Below are 20,942 nucleotides of genomic sequence, written 5' to 3' on the forward strand. Positions count from 1 at the left end.
GTCTCAGTTTCAGGTTTTGCCTTTTATTTATGTTAGCGTTCTAGCCTCAATAAATGGCTCACTTTCTGTTAAAACTCACTCACGCCTCCAGTGTCTGTGTTTGGTTTCTCCTCCTCTACTCAGTGTTTGTGCACTTACCCTACTGGCAACCACCAGCTGGACCAAACCTGTAGCAGAGCGGAGGATAGCAACAGCCTCCTGATGAGTAAGACCCACCAAAGACTGATTATTAATCATCAGTAACTCATCACCAGCATGAAGACGCCCATCCCTGTAAAACAGACAGACAGACAGACACACACAGACACACACACACACACACAAAGGGGGTTGGAAAGAGGTCAACAAATATAACTAAACCATGTATTTTATACATTTTTCCTTCCTAACTGCACCTGTAAATGGCGCCTCCCTCCTCTATATGTGTAATGATGATGCCATGAGGAGAACGCTTGGAGCCACGCCCTCCTGTGATCTTTATGCCAAGGCCCTCCTGACTCTTCACCATGTGCATTTTCCAGATGTGGTTGGTATCTCTGGGCTACAAAAAATGCATGAAAAACAAACAACTTATCACACAGTCAGATATAAATGTTACTACATACTAGATATATTAGCAGTAATGTGCAAAAACATGAATTATGTAGAAAACATGGGCAAAAATAAGCTAGCTACAAACATTGTGCATGATATACAGGAATGACATACCAGCTGTTTCTCATAACACTGACCTACATGTTAAACCGCTATCCCATTACTCTCTTGCTTTCCTTGGAAATCTTTAATCTTTAATTAAGCATGGACTAATTTGCATCATACTCAATCATACTTATGTACAACATGGACCAGCTGGTCATATGTAATCATGTGGTTAATTAAGGTTCATTGAGGCACTATTGATAAATCACTATTGGTTGCTCAAGCATAAATGTCAAGCCAGTTGAGAAACCTAAAACAGCAGTTCCCTTAAATTAGCACTTAATGTTTGCTCCACATTGACAATGTATATAGAGTCATGTGTTACATTAACTTATAGTATAAAAAAAGCATGTTCTGACACAACTGCTAGTAGAGTTAGGTGATAAAATTATAAAAGTTATTATTATGCAAAACACTTTCCTTAATAGCAATATAAAACATGGTTAATACAAAGTCGATCAAGCTCATTCCATCCATGTTTTAACAGACAACACGAAAGCCCAATGACAACAGTGCAGCACCAAACCAATCATGTTGGAACTGAGTTAGAGCCATCTCAGGTTAGGTTGACACTGCGTAGGAGGAGCACCAGACAGCAGTGCACAACATTTTGGGGCCTACACACTAGTAAGTAAGTTAGAAGTGTGAGCAAGACAAAAAACAAAATGACAACAGCATTTGTTTCGAAAATGCCCCATGGTACACATGGATCAAAATACAAGATATATATTAGGATTAAGATATATTTCAAACAATATATATAAAAATTCCCCTCTCGCCCCTGCGGGCGGTCAATCCTTCAAGCTCGGATCCTCTACCAGAGGCCTGGGAGCTTGAGGGTTCTGCGCAGTATCTCAGCTGTTCCTACGACTGCGCTCTTCTGGACAGAGATCTCCGATGTTGTTCCCGGGATCTGCTGGAGCCACTCGCCTAGTATGGGAGTCACCGCACCGAGTATTCCGATTACCACGGGGACCACCGTTACCTTCATCCTCCACATCCTCTCGAGCTCTTCTCTGAGCCCTTGGTATTTCTCCAGCTTCTCGTGTTCCTTCTTCCTGATATTGCTGTCATTCGGAACCGCTACATCTATCACTACAGCCGTCTTCTTCTGTTTGTCTACCACCACTATGTCCGGTTGGTTAGCCACCACCATTTTGTCCGTCTGTATCTGGAAGTCTCACAGGATCTTAGCTCAGTCATTCTCCACCACCCTAGGGGGCGTCTCCCATTTTGACCTCAGGACTTCTAGGCCACACTTGGCACAGATGTTTCTGTACACTATGCCGGCCACTTGGTTATGGCATTCCATGTATGCCCTGCCTGCTAGTATCTTGCACCCTGTTGTTATGTGCTGGATTGTCTCAGGGGCATCTTTACAAAGCCTGCACTTGGGGTCTTGCCTGGTGTGATAGACCCCAGCCTCTATGGATCTTGTGCTCAGAGCTTGTTCCTGTGCTGCCATGATTAGTGCCTCTGTGCTGTCTTTCAGTCCAGCTTTGTCCAGCCACTGGTAGGATTTCTGGATATCAGCCACCTCGTTATCTGCCGGTGGTACATACCGTGCAGGGGCCTGTCCTTCCATGATGGTTCCTCCTATTGCTACCCTTGCTTGGTTTTCTGCTGCCTGAGGTATTCACTGGGCATATGGTCAATTGGGGCCATCTTCCTGATTTATTTGTGGATGTTTGTTGTCTCATCCTGGACTATGGTACTGACACTCACCAGTCCCCAGCCTCCTTCCTTCTGCTTAGCATACAGCCTCAGGGTGCTGGACTTGGGGTGAAACCCTCCATGCATAGTCAGGAGCTTCCTGGTCTTGATTACATTGGCTTCTATCTCTCCACTGGCCAACATTATCCCAGCAGGGTATTTGATCACGGGCAGGGCGTAGGTGTTGATAGCCTGGATCTTGTTCTTACCGTTCAGCTGACTCCTCAGGACTTGCCTGACTGTGCTGGTGTAGTTCTTCTTCCCACCAGCAGGAGTCACTACATTTCTTTCATGCCAAGATTTGTTTTTATTAGCTACAGAGTTAGTAATGCAGCACACTTTGAGAAAAGGCTGACTCAGCATGTTGTTCTGATAACATCTGCATCCATCCTCTTCGTTGTTTTACAGAAAGCATCGCTTGTGAGTATTTATGTTGAACAAGAATTAAGGCAACTATATTTGTTATTATTTATGCACTTTTATGGTTAAAGGTGTACTGTATTCAGATTTAGTTTCTTTCCAATGTTAGCTAGTTTGTTCAATTGATTTGCATTATCGTGTGAATGTATAGACTGAATATTGTTTATTTCTTTCTGTTTTTAGTTTCACTCTGTTGATAATTGACGACATCGTCAATAAAAGGGACAATACACCTGTCAGTTGTCGAGGAGTTTATCTATTTGCATAACTGTATCCAGTGTAGCAGTGAGGGCAGAATACTGACCCTCTGGAGGTAATTGGTGGTTGCAGCTTTCTTAGTGGCCACTCTGTGGTTTCCATTTGCCTGTGGGATTCCCAGGTATGTGTAGCTGTCCTCTGTGTCTGCAATGTTGCCTTCTGGTAGTTCAATCCCCTAAGTTCTGACTACCTTCCCTCTCTTTGTTATCATCCGACTACACTTCTCCAATCCGAATGACATTCCAATGTCATTGCTGTATATCCTGGTGGTGTGGATCAGTGAATCGATGTCTCGTTCACTCTTGGCATACAGCTTGAAGTCATCCATGTACAGGAGGTGGCTGACAACTGCTCCATTCCGTAGTCGATATCCGTAGCCAGTCTTGTCAATTATCTCACTGAGGGGGTTCAGGCCTATGCAGAACAGCAGTGGGGATGGAGCATCTCCTTGGTAGATCCCGCACTTGATGGTGACCTGTGCTATGGGCTTGAAGTTGGCCTCTAGTGTTGTACGCGACACCGCCATTGAGTTCCTGAAAGCTCTTAGGGTCCTGTTCATCTTGTACAATTCTTGGCATTCCAGGATCCATGTATGGGTCATAGGCCTTCTTGTAGTCAATCCAGGCAGCGCACAGGCTGGTCAGCCTGGTCTTACAGTCCCAGGCAACTGTTCTGTCTACCAGTAGCTGGCATTTTGCTCCTCTGGTTTTCCTGCCAATTCCTTTCTATCCCCTGCTCATGTATTGACCCATGTCCCTGTTCATCTTAGCCACTATGATGCCTGATAGGAGTTTCCATGTGGTACTCAGGCAGGTTATTGGCCGGTAGTTGGATGGGGCTGGTCCCTTGTGGGGGTCCTTGGGGATCAGGACTGTCCAGCCTGCCCAAGCTTCTTCAACAGTCAAAGGACCTCAAGCCTGCAGAGTCACCAGTGCCGGAGGGCCTGGAACCTGCAAGGCTTCCTCAAGTAGCAGAACCATGCCATCTGAGCCTAAGCCTGAGGGTTGTGCACTGCCTGAGCCTGAATTTGCGGATCCCTCGTCCCCTATGTCCCCGACTCAGTCAGAGGGCCTCTTCCATGCCAGCAACCTGCTGGAAATTTGTCTGGCCTCCTGTCCAGCCTTTTGTGGTGTCCCAACTCTAATATCTGCAATTCCTGACACTTGCCAAACCACTGGAGGGCTTCTGTCCTTAGCCTCATACCTGACCCCCAGAGCAACTCTGTCTCCACCATTGGCCTGACGGCTGGCACCCATAGTTTCTTGTCCCTGCCACTTCCCTCAGCCCTTAAATCTTGCCCTGTTCTCGTCCTTGTTTATAGCTACTTCCCGTGTCTGATTATTAGATATACTTTAGTTAATTCCCAGTTGTCTCCGCCTAGCCCTCATAAGCTTGTGTATTTATTCCCTCAGTTTTTTGTCAGGTTATCCTGTTTCCTGACCCTTCTGAAAATCTCCCCCAAGTACATAAAGGTTGTGTATGAGAAATTATCCTTTGAAAAACCTAGGCTAGTTGAACTAGTGCCACCATGGTTATAACATCAGGTCATTTCCACTCTCCATCCTCTACTCCAATAAAAGAGTTGTGTTCATTACATCTTTGCTTGTCTATGAGTGTAGATCTGGAGTTCTCTTCCATTCATAAACATGACTCAGTTCTGAAATCAAAATATATTGGTCAAAATTCTGGCAGCAGTTATTGGAATTGCAATTACTGTATTTCAAGTATTGATATATTTGATCAACTTTCATAGGGCCTCGCAAGGCTAAAAGTGTGTTTCTTTATTTCAAAGTGTTTGGAGTTTGGTTAGAACATCAGGCAACAAACCCTTAAATCTGTGAGAAAACTCCATGGGTTACACCCTGTTTGACCAAGTTCTATTGATATAGCTCCCACAATAAAGCCACTTTACATGAAAGATGGCGCGGCCACGTCCAGACGCCTTCCTGACTGCTCTGATCCGACTATCCACCTTTCTCGTTTTTTACTTATTTTTTGCTCTGGTTCACATTCCAAAATCCTCTAGTTTTATAGTATACGACAGCAGATCACTTGTAAACATTGGTGACAAGGTTGCACATCTAATCTTGGACACTTTTAAACCTGACCCATCCTGGCCACCAGAGATACTACGGGGCGCGGAGAACAACAAAGGACGGGCCGCTCATCCGAGGCGTAGAACAAAGAAGCCCCGGCGGAAACGCGCTGGCGTTAGGAACAGACTGAGACAGCAGGCGCATCGTGCACCACTGCCCAGCATCCTACTGGCCAACGTACAATCCCTGGAGAACAAGTTTGATGACCTAAGAGCAAGAGTCACCTTCCAACATGACATGAGGGACTGCAACATTCTGTGCTTCACGGAGACATGGCTGACCCCCACCATGCCGGACCAGGCCGTAACTCCGTCGGATTCATTCTTTGTGCTCCGCGCGGACAGAACAGCAGAGTCAAACAAAACCAAAGGTGGAGGAGTGTGTTTCATGGTAAACAAAAAGTGGTGTGATGCCAGGAGCATTTCTACTCTTTCCAGCGGCTGCTTGCCACATCTGGAATTCCTGAGCATTAAGTGCCGCCCTTTCTACGTGCCCCGTGAGTTCACCTCGGTCATCGCCATGGTGGTCTACATCCCACCCCAAGCGGACACAGGTATGGCTTTGTCCGAACTACATGATGTGCTGAGTTTGCTTCAAAACAAGGACCCGGGCGCAGCCCTCATTGTAGCAGGAGACTTTAATAAAGCGAACCTCGGACAAGTCATGCCGAACTTTTACCAGCATGTCTCGTGTCCGACGAGGGGGGATCGAATTTTGGATCACTGCTACACGCTATACAAGCAGGGCTACAAAGCTGTCTCACACCTGGCTTTTGGGAAGTCTGACTACAACGCCATCTTCCTCATTCCCCAGTATAAACAAAACATACGGAGGGAAGAAGTAACCACGAGGGAGGTGAAACGTTGGTCTGCCCAATCAGAAGCTACGCTACAGGATGCACTCAACGACGTCGACTGGGACATGTTCAGAGCATGCGCAGTCGACATCAACGAGTTTACGGAAGTAGCAGTATGCTTCGTCAATATGCTAGTGGAGGAGATTATCCCCACTGCGAGAGTCACCACATTCCCAAACCAGAAACCGTGGTTGGACAGATCGATCCGCGCTGCAGTGAACGCCAGGACCGTGTGGAGATTCAGAAATTCTTTTATTGCTGCCATATAACCTGCCTTATGATAAATGCATTAATAACATGTTTTACAGCATTATTTTATCAGTAATATTTCTTACAGGGTTCATATTGCATTGAAGATGTTTGTCATCACATTGACCTTTTCTATTTACAGGCTTAGTTATGATCATTTTATACACATTGCATATTTGTGCTTATTTGGAGTTGATGTTCCATCCAAAAGGGTCTTAATTTTCACTGTAGGACATAGAAGGTTGACTGCATGCATGCTTACAATACACATAAATTTAGTGACAGGCCTGAGCGAAGGCCCAAGTGTCTTCTGCTTCTTTTTGTAATCTGTTGCACTTTAGTCTACTTGGTGACTGATGACCAGAGTTAGTGACCAGCCTCAAAGACTCTGGGGGCTTGAAGTTTATTGCCTTATTTGGTAGGTGTTATAGAAAAGAGAAGTTATATATCTGTGTCTAGCCATTAAAAATGTACAAGATGTACCATTGTCTGTAAACAATGACTGTACACAATGTATTTTTGACCTGTATTTGACGCACGTGGGGGTGTGATCCTCAGTGCTATAAAACCAGCATCCAGTGTATTTTTGTGGGGAGACTCATGCTGAAATTTCTTCTCCTGTGTTAATAAACTCACCGTTTGATTGCACTTTTCTGGGGCCTCCGTGGTTTGTTTCACTGCTCTACATTGATCGATTTCGCGACAACTGCCACCTACAACGCGGGTCTCGCCACTGGCGATATGAGCGCCTACAAAGCGGCCTCATACGGCGTGCGGTGAGAGATGCCAAACGCTGGTACCGGGAGCGCATGGAGTCTCGCTTCCACCAGGGCGACACACGGAGCATGTGGCACGGACTACGCACCATTACGGACTACAAAGCCAGGGACACTGCGCCGATCAACGCTGACTCTGCATTCACCAACGAGCTGAACCAGTTCTACGCCCGTTTCGAGGTTAACCAGGCGGCTAATGCTATCTACCGCCTGACTACCGAGGACAGTGACGTCATCAGCGAGAGACCGGTGACCAGCATCGCGGAGCATGATGTCCGAGCGGCATTGAGGAGAGTGAACACAGGGAAAGCGGCGGGGCCAGACGGCATCACCGGCCGTCTGCTGCGCTGCTGTGCTGACCAGCTAGCAGGTGTGTTCACTTCCATCTTCAACGAGTCCCTGGCAAAGTCTGTGGTCCCCACATGCTTCAAAAGATCCACCATCATCCCTGTGCCCAAGAACAGCAAACCCTCATCCCTGAACGATTACTGGCCAGTTGCACTGACCTCGGTAGTAATGAAGGTGTTTGAGAGGCTGCTGAAGAACATCATCTCCTCTTCCATCCCACCACAGATCCGCTCCAGTTCGCCTACCGACCCAACAGATCCACTGAGGATGCCATTGCCCACGTCCTGCACACCACCCTCAGCCACGTGGACAAGAAACAGGGTAACTATGTGAGAATGCTGTTTGTTGATTACAGTTCAGCATTTAACACAATAGTGCCCAGCAGACTGTTCACAAAGCTCATGGATCTGGGACTCAACAGCCGTCTGTGTGCGTGGGTGTTGGACTTCCTCACTGGCAGAACTCAGGTGGTGAGGGTGGGTAGATGCGTCTCTAACAGCCTCACCATCAACACAGGAGCACCACAGGGATGTGTCCTCTTGCCACTGCTCTACTCCCTCTACACTTCAGACTGTGTGGCCACCCACGGCTCCAACACCATTGTGAAGTTTGCTGACGACACAGTGGTGTTGGGTGCCATCTCCAACAACGATGAGGCGGCCTACATGGACAAAGTGAAGAATCTGGCATCATGGTGCCAGGACAACCATCTCCAGCTGAACGTTGGCAAGACAAAGGAGCTAGTGGTGGACTTCAGAAGGAGTCAGCACAGAGACTACAAGCCCATTATCATCAATGGGGCTCCAGTGAAGAGGGTGCAGTCCTTCAAGTATCTCGGTGTCCACATCTCCTCAGACCTGACATGGTCTGCCCACATTCAGGTCCAGACCAAAAAGGCTAGGCAGCGCCTGTACCACCTACGACAACTGAGGAAGTTCAGGGTCTCTCCAAAGATCCTCAGGATTTTCTATACAGGCGTTGTGGAGAGCATCCTCACACAGAACATCATATCGTGGTTTGGGAACAGCTGTGTCAAGGACCAAAAAGCTTTCCAGAGAGTGATCCGTACAGCAGAACGCTGCTCCAGGATTGCTCTCCCCCCGCTTCAGGACACCGACACCAGGAGATCTATAATTGACTGAGACAGGACTCTCTTCCAGACTCTCTAAACCCATCGGCACAATGTACATTTCAAATTCCTTTAACCCTCTGGGGTCGCCGGACGCGCCGGCGCGTCAAAATCACATGACCAATTTAAGATGACACAGCTACAAGATGCAGCGTGTCAGAGTCTCCATTTCAACTTCGGTCGAAAGTGCGGTCTTCAAACTATATAGCAGTTTTTGAATTGTGTCGATGGGCCACGTAAAACCAGCGTTATGATAAAAAATACACGCAATGTTTTTTTTCTGAACAAAAGAGTGGTGTTTACAGCGGGACGAAAGGTAAAAACGGTGTTTTCTACAGACAGCGCTAACAAACACTCTCCGCTTGCGAGTGAAAAAAGAAAAAGAAAAAACACCCCTTCCCTGTTGGTGTTAGAGTTTAACATGTCAGCCAATCAAAAAAATGATATGGCAACATGTGGCACTTAGTTGTTTAGGGAGAAGGGGAAGTTTTTAGGAGTGACACCCGCGACAGAAAGCGGGCGAGCGAAAGAAAGAGAGAGAGCGAGTTTTCATATGTGAGACATTAGTGACGTTTAGCGTGTTTGGAGGCTGTAGTTAGTGTGTTGTGTAGTTATTGTTTTGTATTGTGTGTCAGTTATACTGCTGAATTTCACATTTGCTCTAACAAAGCCGTCAAAGGCAGATTCCAGTGTAAACGCTGTTCCCACATGGAAAACTGGACTGATGCACCTCCTGCTGTCGGACCTGCAGGGTTTAGGCCTGTGGTGTTCTCCTCTGTCTTATACTGAACACAAACTACATTTTTTGGACCGGCACAAATAATTTGTGTGCCTTCTTATTTGATGTGGCACACCTGATTGTTCTGTAAATAGATTTAAATGGTTATATACAAAACGCCTGAGGCCTTGGCTGCATTTTTAGGTAAATAGTACCATATGACTTTGTTGTTTGCAAAACTTGTGCATAATTTTTAGAAATACACAATTTCTATTTGCATTTCAAGTTATGAAAATGATTCGTTAAACATGTTTGTGGTACAGTAAAAAATATAACTTTTTTCTACTCGGATTTTGAATTTTTTGTCTGAATTTAGATCAACTATGCCAATATAGTATACCAAAATGAAAAAATAACTCAAATTTCAGATATGTGAGGTTGTGCTGAAAATAATGATACCAAACAAGGCAAGAAAAACACATTTTAAAGGTGAAATATAGAGGTAAAATCAAAAGTAGTCAAAAACGGCCAATTATACCCTGGACCCCAGAGGGTTAATTTTAAATATGTTTATACTGTCTATTCTGTAAAATAGTCAGATTGTCTATTCCTATTTAATTCACTTTATGTACAGAATTCACCTGCTTGCTGCATACATGCTACTACTGCACATTCACCTAATGTATATTTTATATATATATATATATATATATATATATATATATACACATACATACATACATACATACATACATACATAATGTCCTTCCTCTACCCTCCCCCCCCCCTATTTTGCACAAGTCGAGGAGCGTGTCAGGTTACATTTCACTGTGTGTTATACTTAGGGCTGCACAATTAATCGTTAGAAAATCGCGATCTCAATTCATACTTATGTGCGATCTCATTTCCAAATGACAACGATTTAAAAAAAAAAAAAAAAAAAAAAGATGACGACTGTACCGCATTTTGATCCGGGACATAATCTGCATGAAAACAAGCGCTCACTCTTCCTGCTCAACAAATGACAAGGGCGGAGCCGCAGGGTAAAAACAACGGAGAGCACGTGAGAGATGACGAAGCTGTAAAGGCCAAGAAAGTGACAGGAGAAAATCCGTCCCGGTCAACCACCCAAACATCAATAACGGGAACCTTATACAGCGCTTCCCCATAGCCGTCGAACTCCCGCAGGCACAAAGAAATTACGGAGGCTATCACTTATCACCTGGCTAAAGATATGGCTCCCATCAACACTGTGCAAAACGAGGGATTTAGGAAAATGATCAACACCCTAGACAAATGCTACACAGTGCCGTCCCGCAACCATTTTTCAAATGTTGCACTACCTGCTCTATACACGCAGTGTCGAGCAACGGTGGAGACGGAATTACAAGCAGCACAACATTTTGCGGCAACCACAAAATGTGAGACATTTATTGTTTTTATGTTCATTTATTGTTTTTATGTTCAGTCTCAACTGTTACGAAGTTGATGTGCAGTTAATAAGTGCAATAAATATTTATACTGGAAAAGAAAATCGTGAGAGAATCGTGATCTCAATTCTAAGCAAAAAAATCGTGATTCTCATTTTATGCAAAATCATGCAGCCCTAGTTATACTTGTATAACTATACATGTGACAAATAAAGAACCTTGAACCTTCTCGCTCATTAACCCGCATGTACAAAGTCTTCACTACACTTTAGTGGCTATACAACCTGAGTCAGTGGCATTTCTTTTTAGTGCAGCAAAAATATAAAAATGCTTAGCTGACAGTGTCACAGTCTAACACACAGAAATTACATATTAAACAATATCTATCAAACACAGACTGAAAGGAAGAGAAATTAAGGAGCTTATTTTTGTAACTATTTGGGGGATGTGTTTGACAATGTGGTACTGTTTTATGCAAGCATGATTTTTCAGTTCTCCCATTATATTTCCAAAAGTTGATTCTGTTCATCTGGACGTAGCATTTTGTGGGAGAAACGTTTCGTCACTCATCCAAGTGGCTGGGAGGTCAGTTCCTTAATCTTAATTGTGCAAATTCTCATGACCATTGATCAACAACCACAGCACATCAAGAAGGCCCTGAGTAAATGTGGTTATCCCAGATGGACTTCTATCAAAGCTGGAAAGACACCTAAAGAAAGCTCCAGCCGATCCAGGAGAGAAGGACAACCGCTGCCTAAGCGAAAACCTGTAGTGATCCCATATGTGTCAGGAGTATCGGAACAGTTGAGATGCATTTTTTCTAAACACCGGGTCTCTGTGGCTTTCAAACCCCAAAACACACTGCACCAAAAACTGGTCCACCCCAAGGATCGGTCAGTTCCTCAATCTTAATTATGCAAATTCTCATGACCATTGATCAACAACCACTGACCAAAACCAACTGATCAATGGCCATGAGTCCCATTCACAGAGAGTTGGGGAATGGCTGTAATCACAGCATTGTAAGATGGCGAAAGATGTACCCTTAGGCCCCCTCCTCGATTCAGAGATGGTCTTTCCCTTTTCACGTAAATGGCCTCCTTGACTCCGCCCTCAAACCAGCGTTCCTCCCTGTCCAGGATGTGTACATCCTCATCGTTGAAAGAGTGTCCACTGGCCTGTAGGTGTAAATAGACTGCAGAGTCCTGGCCTGACGAGGTGGCTCTTCTGTGTTGTGCCATCCTCTTCGCCAGAGGTTGTTTGGTTTCCCCGATGTATAAATCCTGGCAATCCTCCTGGCACTTAACAGCGTACACTATGTTACTCTGTTTGTGTCGGGGGACCCGATCTTTGGGGTGGACCAGTTTTTGGCGCAGCGTGTTTTGGGGTTTGAAAGCCACAGAGACCCGGTGTTTAGAAAAAATGCGTCTCAACTGTTCCGATACTCCTGACACATACGGGATCACTACAGGTTTTCGCCTGGGCAGCGGTTGTCCTTCTCTCCTGGATCGGCTGGAGCTTTCTTTAGGTGCCTTCCCAGCTTTGACAAAAGTCCAGCTGGGATAACCACATTTACTCAGGGCCTTCTTGATGTGCTGTGGTTGTTGATCAATGGTCATGAGAATTTGCATAATTATGATTAAGGAACTGACCCTCACAGCCCATTGTTCCTTCAGTGCTGCTGGTTTCAGTCATTATGCAAATGTACTGTTTATAAGGTTTGGGGAAACCTGCAGTCAGCTGAGACTGAAGAAGTCACTTGGATGAGTGACGAAACGTTTCTCCCACAAAACGCTACGTCCAGATGAACAGATTCAACTTTTGGAGATTTACTTACCTGGATGATTGAGCATGCATCAAGACTCCCATTATATTCTACTCTGAGTCAATTTCAGTGTGTTTCCAATTCACATACAGAAGACACTCCAATGTGAATCAATGTGACGTTTTTTCTAAATTATCCTTGGCACCTTCATGTACTGCCAAGTACATACTGACCATACTCAAATATTTATGTTGTAACCAAATTTAATTAACCAAACAAAACTGAGCTTTGTTTTTTATGTAATTGTTTCTACATGTTTCTAATCAGTTGTTGCAGGCTGCCTCATTTTCCTCATCGATTCCTAGTGGAATGTCATAGACACAGAGCTAGCTAAACAATTAAATCTGCCGCTTGTTCTGCTCGACCTTCCCATACCGGCCACTGCACTCAACAACCAAGTCTTTGTATTAATCACTCACTGAGCCGAACCTATCCATCTGGTCATGCCAGGAAACCACTGGGAAACACTCTTATTCTTCACCTTCACCTCCCTGACACGCCTTGAATTTTTGGCTACCCTTGATTAAGAAAGCACAATGCACACATCGACTGGTTAGGTCAGGGGTCTGCAACCTTTTACACCCAAAGAGCCATTTGGACCTGGTTTCCACGCAAAAGAAAAGACTGGGAGCCGCAAATACTTTTTGACATCTAAAATGAAGATAACACTGTATATATTGTTTTTTATCTTTATGCTTTGTGTGAACAACTAAGGTGTGCTGCTTATGAAATCCATGAAGTGCTACAGAGAAAATTAAATTATATTTATGTAATCAACACATTTTGAACTCTTAAAGAAATATAACAAAAGCAAAGACACTCAGCTGAACTAAAATGATCCATGTAGCAAACAAAAACTGTTGTCAGCCGCCACCCTTATATCGCCTTTGGGCTGTTGGAGCCTTGACCTGACTCTTAAAAAATAATTGGAAAAAAGCACTATGCTGCTGAAAAATGGATATTTGCAAAATTCTGCCTAAATATGTATTTTACCTGGTTAATGCATGCGGTGGGGCGTGGTTTGCAGCGCTGCTGCAGGGGAGGCGGACGCACCTGAGTGACACCCGCAATCACGCCTCGCTGCCTTTACGTCTGCGCTATCTGTGCTGTTGTGTTGTTGGTGGTGTATGTCGGGCTGTGAGCTGAAAAGCTACAGCCGGCTGTATGCGTACAGCAACCGTGTGTGAAAAGTGCTCAATAAAGAGATGCTCAAAAGCATGCTCATGGAAACATGAGTGATTTGTTTACAATGGGACTTCTGCTCCTGAACCTCTGCGCACAGAGTCCGCAAATCGGGGCTGTACGAAGTCAGTTTACGCAGGACTGTAAGCTGTCATCTGTCAGGCGTGAACGGTGTTTGTCTTTAACATAGTTCACGGTGGAGAACAGCTGCTGACATAATGTGGATCCGAAGATCCATAATTGGCCTACCTGGGGTTGAAAGTCTCGATAAATGCACGGCGTTTCGGCGGGTACACCGGCTTCCCCGAGTGTGACTCTTATTTTGAGCGATGAAAAAATAATAGAATATAATTTTATTTTTATATTTCAATATCACAATAATCTTCCAATTTAGAACTACGAGTAAAAAGAACTAACATAAATAAAATACACTTCAGCTAAATACTTCTAATTTATTTGCCCAAACCAGGCGGAGCCGCAGGTTGCCGACCCCTGGGTTAGGTCAACAAGGTTACAAGCTGGAGTATTTTGTGTCTTGTAAGCTGCTTATCCTCTGATCTACCCTCAGGAACATTAGAATCATCACCAGCCATGCCTTCACCTCTGGATATTTCCTCAGTCCCCAAGGAATATCATAACCCTTCAGGATGTCTTCAGTAAGGACAAGGCGTTGTCCCTTCTACCCCACAGGGCCTATGACTGCGCCACTGACCTGCCATTCATTCCCACACCACTTGGACGCTCGCCCAGCTAGCCCCTCCAAAGCTTTGTGCTCTCCAAGTGCAAGTAATCTGGAATCATCTTCTCTCCAATTGAACCTCTTCACACTCAGCTCTTAACCACATTGTCCCTCTGTTACACTGCCTCCAGGTCAGAGACTCCCCACCATGTATCCTCATCTTATGGTTGCTTATTTCTGTGTTTCTAATCAAACCTGTGGAATTCTTATTGCTGTACTTTTTGTGTCTGCACTTCGATCCACTGCCACATACTGGCATCTGGGCCCCATGACAGTACTGTCTGAAAGGTTTAACAGCTCCCAGTGTAAAACAGGGTCAAAGGAAACCCAACTTTTACTTTTCACTTATCATTTCTGGGCAGCCATGGAGGGAAGCATCTTCCCATTCCCACTGTCCTCTGTCACTGGTGTCTATGCTAGGCCTTAGAGTCATATGATGAAATCCCAAGATACCAAATAAACTTTAGGAAAAAAAACAGGTCACAATTTGTTTTTCAAACCATAACTAAAATTCAGAGACGCCTCACAGATGTTATTAGAAAGTTTTTAGGATTTTGAAACCGTTTGCCTGATCAAACTGATCTGCTGTTTCATGTACTGACAGAGCTTTCTGTTTGGATGTGACATTTTTGCCCTCTGAGCTTACAGTTTTACGATCAGATCAAGTTTCCATGACAACTGCACCACATTAGATTTTATTTACTTCTTACTGAAAGTGTTACTGAGTAAAACATGTTGGAAGCTTCTAACAGAGGTGTATTGATTCGACTTGTCTCACCTGGCATAAATATTCACTGCAGAAAGAATCCGTTTTGAACTCTAGCAGCTGACTGTAACACCTTAGCGGCAGGGGGGCAGCCTCGCCACTGTGTTGATGCTGGGGAGCAGCTCTGACCTGAGAACAGTTGTCTGGGCTTTCCTTAGAAGGTGTGGGGAGGATGTGAGCGGAGTTATCTGCAGGACTAGTTTCTATATTCTCAGGATGAGAACTGTAGTCATGATAAGAGCTCCGGGCGTCTGAGCTCATATGCTGCCTGTCTTCTTGGTTGAAGGATGAGCGTGATATCACTCCAAATTTACGTGTGCGTCTGTAATTTGCAGAGCTGTCGGAGGACTCAGCTGTGCTCTGATGCTGGTCTTCACAGTTGTCACTGGTGAGTGGGATACAAACACTTTCAGTTGCATCACAGGGAGGCAGAGGGGCCTTTCGCTTGACTCGCCGCAGCAGTATCAGGTAAATACAGCCTCCATTCCAGCACTGATCAGTCAGGTAACTGTGAATAGGGCAAAGAAAAGATGAAGTAAGATAATGGTGTCATAAAATAAAGGCAGAACTATTTTAGGGAGTGTCTTTACACTTAGGTCAGTATTACTACACTGCACACTTCTTTCGTACCAATAAAATGCTTGATTTGTGTTTATATTAAGTGAAATATAGTAATGTTTCAAAACACCAGTTCTCACACTGACACGCCTTCCTATGAATCATTCAAACATAAAAAGGCTCCTGACTCAGGGAATGAACCAGTGTTGTGTCTACACATAACAGGCAAATTAATAAAAACTATTTTAAATTGTTTTAAATCTTTGTTACAAGCACTGTGTTGCAAAAAAACACATAACTGGTTGTCACATTTGTAGTTCATTTTATGCAAAATGCCAAAGATAACGCAGTTGGCAGTTTGAGAATAAATAGTATTTTTGAATTGGGAAAAGAAATCCATCAAAGACCTGACACTGACCCTGACGGATGCATTTATTCTGTTCTGCGGTTCACAGCAGAATGAAGGCTTCCACTTGGGTTGCCTCAGAATTTCATCTCTGCTTGTCGTTCTGTTGGCTTCATCAGGTGGAGCGCAGCCGAGTATGAAGCAGCGGGAATGGGAATCAGCACCCACAAGTCTGAGCCCGTGGTCCTCAGCCGGAAAAGGGCGGAGTGCCCACTCCTGGTCAGGGTCGAGTTTCTGCCCCAAGTGGAGGAGTTTAAGTATGTCGGGGTCTTGTTCATGAGTGAGGGGAGAGGGAGCAGGGGATCCACAGATAGGTCTGTTGGTCTCTCACAGATACAGATGCTGTACCCATCCATCGTGGTGAGGAGAGAGCTGAGTGTAAAAGCGAAGCTCTCAATTTACCGGTCGATCTACGTCCCTACCCTCACCTATGGTCACGAGCTGTGGGTAGTGACCCAAAGAACAAGATTGTGGATACAAGCGGCAGAAATGAGCTTCCTCCGAAGGGTGGCTGGCCTCTCCCTTAGAGATAGGATGAGGAGTTCGGCCATTCAGGAGGGGCTCAGAGTAGAGCCGCTGCTCCTCCACATCGAAAGGAGCCAGTTAGAGTAGTTAGGGCTTCTGACTGGGATGCCTCCTGGGCGAGGCGCTCCAGGCATGTCCCATCAGGAGGAGGCCCCGGGGCAGACCCAGGACACGCCGGAGAGATTATATCTCGGCTGGCCTGGGAATGTCTCGGTGTTCCCCTGAATAAGCTGGAGGAGTTGCCTCTGTGACCCAGCCCTGCATAAGCAGAAGAAAATGGATGGATGGCTGAAGTGATAAAAAGTCATCATGCTGTAACCAGCAGGTCTCTGTAAGGCAGAATAAATTAATGTTGATCAATTATTAAATCATTTGCTAAGAAAAATAAAGGTAACATTACAAAACAATGACTTTTAAGCCCACCAGAAGTGCGGGTGTGTTTATCCCTTATATAAATTATACATGTTTACATTTCCATGTATGCTTTCACACCACCCATTTCACATTTTCACAGCAAAATGTAAAGACACATGGCTCACATTTGTTCACTTTTATGTTACAACAGTGCTGTAAAAAAAAGTCCGATGAGGACTGCTGTATATTTTAGACCTACAGCAGAAGCATGACTTAACCTCAGCGTGACAGAAGTTTGATGTCATGGCCATGAACTTAGCAAAAGATAGAGAGCCACTGTAAAACAAATGATTACACTACCAGACATTTCTGTCAGCTATACTTTCCACTCACAGTTTGAAACACTTTGTGCCAAAACACAGTGACAGAGAGCTTTAGAGGATTTATATATTTCTATATTTAAACCTGGCCTGTGTCCCATCTTATTGTGGCTATTGCAGCTTCATGGGCAACTCTGCACTCTGTATCAGGTGAAACGCATCTGCAAAAGATCAGCTTTACAAAACAAATTACCAGGAGTTCTTATAACTGAAATAAACACAGAAATGTCGGCCATTTTTCCACCCCCGTTAGAGAATTGGAGGATACTTATTCACCCTGTATCAGGTAGACCAGCGTACAGAGGTGAAGAGACCAAAACAGATGTAATAAACACAGATATGTGTAATCAGCAAAGCTGTAATAATCTGTGATGCACACATGTATCAGGGGCTGAAGTGGACATTAATCATCAGCGTGGTTGCTCTGTAGACTAAACATTGGTAAACGGGCTGATTCGTACATCTAGTGACTACTTCAGCACTCAGAGAGCTCACTCACACACTTCTGTCTAACATTCAACTTTTACTTCTTATTTCCTTCTTGCTGACCGTGCGGAAAGGTACATAAGAAAAAAGTAAAGAAACAAGAATGCTGAACTCAAAACCACACACATGAGTGTGTAATTACATCTCCAAACAAACTGATACATTCTCATTAACTTAAATAAAGCCATCATGTTGCCCCGCCATCTTAAATACAGTGGCCGAGAAGGACATCGCCGCTCTGCGTAATCATGTTTTATGTGTATGATTAGAGACCGGCTACACACATATTACACTGCTTGTGAGGATCACAAATAGCTCCTTCAAACTATATATGACCATTTAACATTCGTACATGTGTATTTTACAGATGATTAGTGGCCACAGTTGTTTGTCCTACATCAGCCACCATACCCAGGATTATGCGTTTGAACTGACAGGAGTAATTCAATTCAGTTTGATTTATACAGCGCCAAATCACAACAGCTGCCTCAAGACGCTTTATATAGTAAGACCCTACAATAACACAGAGAAAACCCAACAATCACATGACCCCCTATGAACCAGGCGCTTCAGCGACAGTGGGAAGGAAAAACTCCCTTTTAACAGGAAGAAACCTCCGGCAGAACCAGGCTCAGGGAGGGGCGGGGCCATCTGCTGTGATTGGTTGGGGGTGAGAGGAGTAAGACAGGAAAGAGACACGCTGAGGACGAGAGCCAGAGATGAATAATAACTGATGATTAAACACTGAGAGGTGTATGAACACAAGCAATGCATCATGGGAGTCCTGCAGCAGACTAAACTGAAAAAAATGCAACAGGGTAGTTGAATTTGCATCTGCATCTGTCCAACATGACTCATTTCAATTTCTCATCTAAACATAACTTAGTCTTGTAAGCTGTACATGTTGTTTAATGATGTTCAGTATAACAGAATGAGTGATGTTCAAATGAAACAGAGTAGTCATGTTTTCTCTGGAAGCTCCGCCCCTAGCATGAACAAAACCGCACCATCCGCCTTTTTGTGTCTCGCTTTGGAAACTTTACTGCAGTCTGGAGATCTACAAGGTAAATACCATTTGAAAGTTAAATACCAGAGAGAAAGAATGTAGACCCTTTATATATATGTGTGTGTGTTTACTGATGTACCAGTTTTTACTGGTTATCAAGCAACATGAAAACAAACATAAGGCTCCACTTAGCTAACGTTAACCATACGTAATGATGAGATGATCAGGTCAGTAATAATCAAATGTGAGTTAATCTTGTTTCCCTCTTTCCAAACCTTAATGAATTACAAACATTCATCAGTGTCTGTAGTGAGAGCTGGTACCAGAGCTATCACAACACTAATGCACTGAAACATGTCTGCTGCCACAACATAAAGGACATGTATGCTTATGAAGCTCATGTGTTTCGTTTTCGCTCCAGGTCTGTTGCCGTAGAGACGCCTGCCGTTGGTCCAGGTCCTCACTGATGTAGAAAATTAAATATAATCTAAGATAATGTAATTATAAATAATACTATAAAGTCTAATTAGCAGATTGATGTGTATGTCTGTGGATGCTTCTCTGCTCTGAGCTTTAGGTTTGCTTTGACCTGATCTACATATGGTTTTAGGACTCGCTGAGTATAACTCATTAAACTCATTTTAATTTACTTGTTCACATTTTGATAAGCTGCCTTAGATATTACAGTCACCTGAAGTAAATTTACTCATGTTTAAGAAAAAAACAACTGAATTATTTTCAAACATCTAATTTTTTTAATTCATATTTGTCCATTTTTTCTGTGTATTAGCTGCATAAACGTGTATAAAATCACTTTATTTCTTTCATGTTTCACCAGCAGGCACACACATCTGCTTATTTTCAGAGTTAAGAAATCATTTTGATATTTTACAGATGTTGATATTTTCCCTGTGAAAAGCAGTTGTGGGTCTTCACAGACTCTGTAGTGGTGGTGAGTACTCAGACTATATTTACTGTAGCTGAAAAAGCACTGCGTGATTCATCATACATGTAGTTTACCTTGGCCTGTCAACTCCATGTAAAACTGGTCAGTAGTTTGAAGTCTGTACTTTAGACCCGAGGTGAACTGGAGAGTCAGGGAGGCTGTGTTAAATAGGTCAGAGGTCATATGGATGCGCTGGTGTGTTCACTGACTCCAGAGGGGTGAATCACATTTTCTGGTGTTTATAAAAAATGCTCAATGATGATGATGATGATGGCGGCAGATCAATGACTGAGGAGAGACCCTTGAACACGTCAGCAGTCAAAGACAGGCTCCTGGATGTATTACCGCACTTATAAAGACAGACAAAGACAGTGCGGCCTCAACACCAGTGTCTAGTTTTGTTTTCTGGAAACAACTGACCTCTGCATCAGTGGCTGGAGTCCTGTGGGAGTGTCACTACTGTTTCACACCCACAGATCCACTGAGGAGACCGCAGAGACTGCACCCCAACCACAGACGAAAACCAGAGGACAGCAGGACTGTCCTCTGGTCTCACAGGAGTCAGTAACTGCTGCTGTTATTTGGACTGTTGGACTCTGTAACTGTGGACACACTCCTGAGCTGAAGGACATGTTTGTCTAGCTGGTCTTGGAGCTAAACGGCATATTTAGCTTGAGTCCCACTTTACTACTTTCCAGCTTTGTACTTTTATAATACAGAGAAAATAGAGATAACCAGTTAGTCCAGTTGTATCCCAACAAATATCTGTAAGTGTAACTTGAAATTACAAAGACAAATACACATATTAAAACATGTTTAACAGATATAGTAAAATAAATAATTATTAAACTTAAATAATTATATATGCTTTAGCAAAAAGGAAAGTTTGAAGCCTAATCTTGAAAGTAGAGATAGTGTCTGTCTCCTGAATCCAAACTGGAAGCTGGTTCCACAGAAGAGGGGCCTGAAAACTGAAGGCTCTGCCTCCCATTCTACTTTTAAATACTCTAGGAACAACAAGTAGGCCTGCAGAGCGAGAGCAAAGTGCTCTAATAGGGTGATATGGTACTACAAGGT

The 20,942-nt window shown here is 44.0% G+C and overlaps 1 protein-coding gene across 1 annotated transcript in view; it reads right to left on the reverse strand.

Moving 5' to 3' along the window:
• The window catches only part of pdzd2 (PDZ domain containing 2), a 90,070-nt gene that overhangs the window by 44,198 nt on the left and 24,930 nt on the right, over positions 1–20,942 (reverse strand). The window contains exons 5-7 of the mRNA XM_005461823.4: positions 15,217–15,712; positions 396–541; positions 139–271 (exon numbers count right to left, since the gene is read on the reverse strand). Of these exons, the coding sequence (XP_005461880.2) occupies positions 139–271; positions 396–541; positions 15,217–15,712 (775 nt within the window). The remainder of the gene's footprint in view (positions 1–138; positions 272–395; positions 542–15,216; positions 15,713–20,942) is intronic.

Source organism: Oreochromis niloticus, linkage group LG12 (assembly GCF_001858045.2).
Source record: "Oreochromis niloticus isolate F11D_XX linkage group LG12, O_niloticus_UMD_NMBU, whole genome shotgun sequence".
Classification (NCBI taxonomy): Eukaryota; Metazoa; Chordata; class Actinopteri; order Cichliformes; family Cichlidae; genus Oreochromis; species Oreochromis niloticus.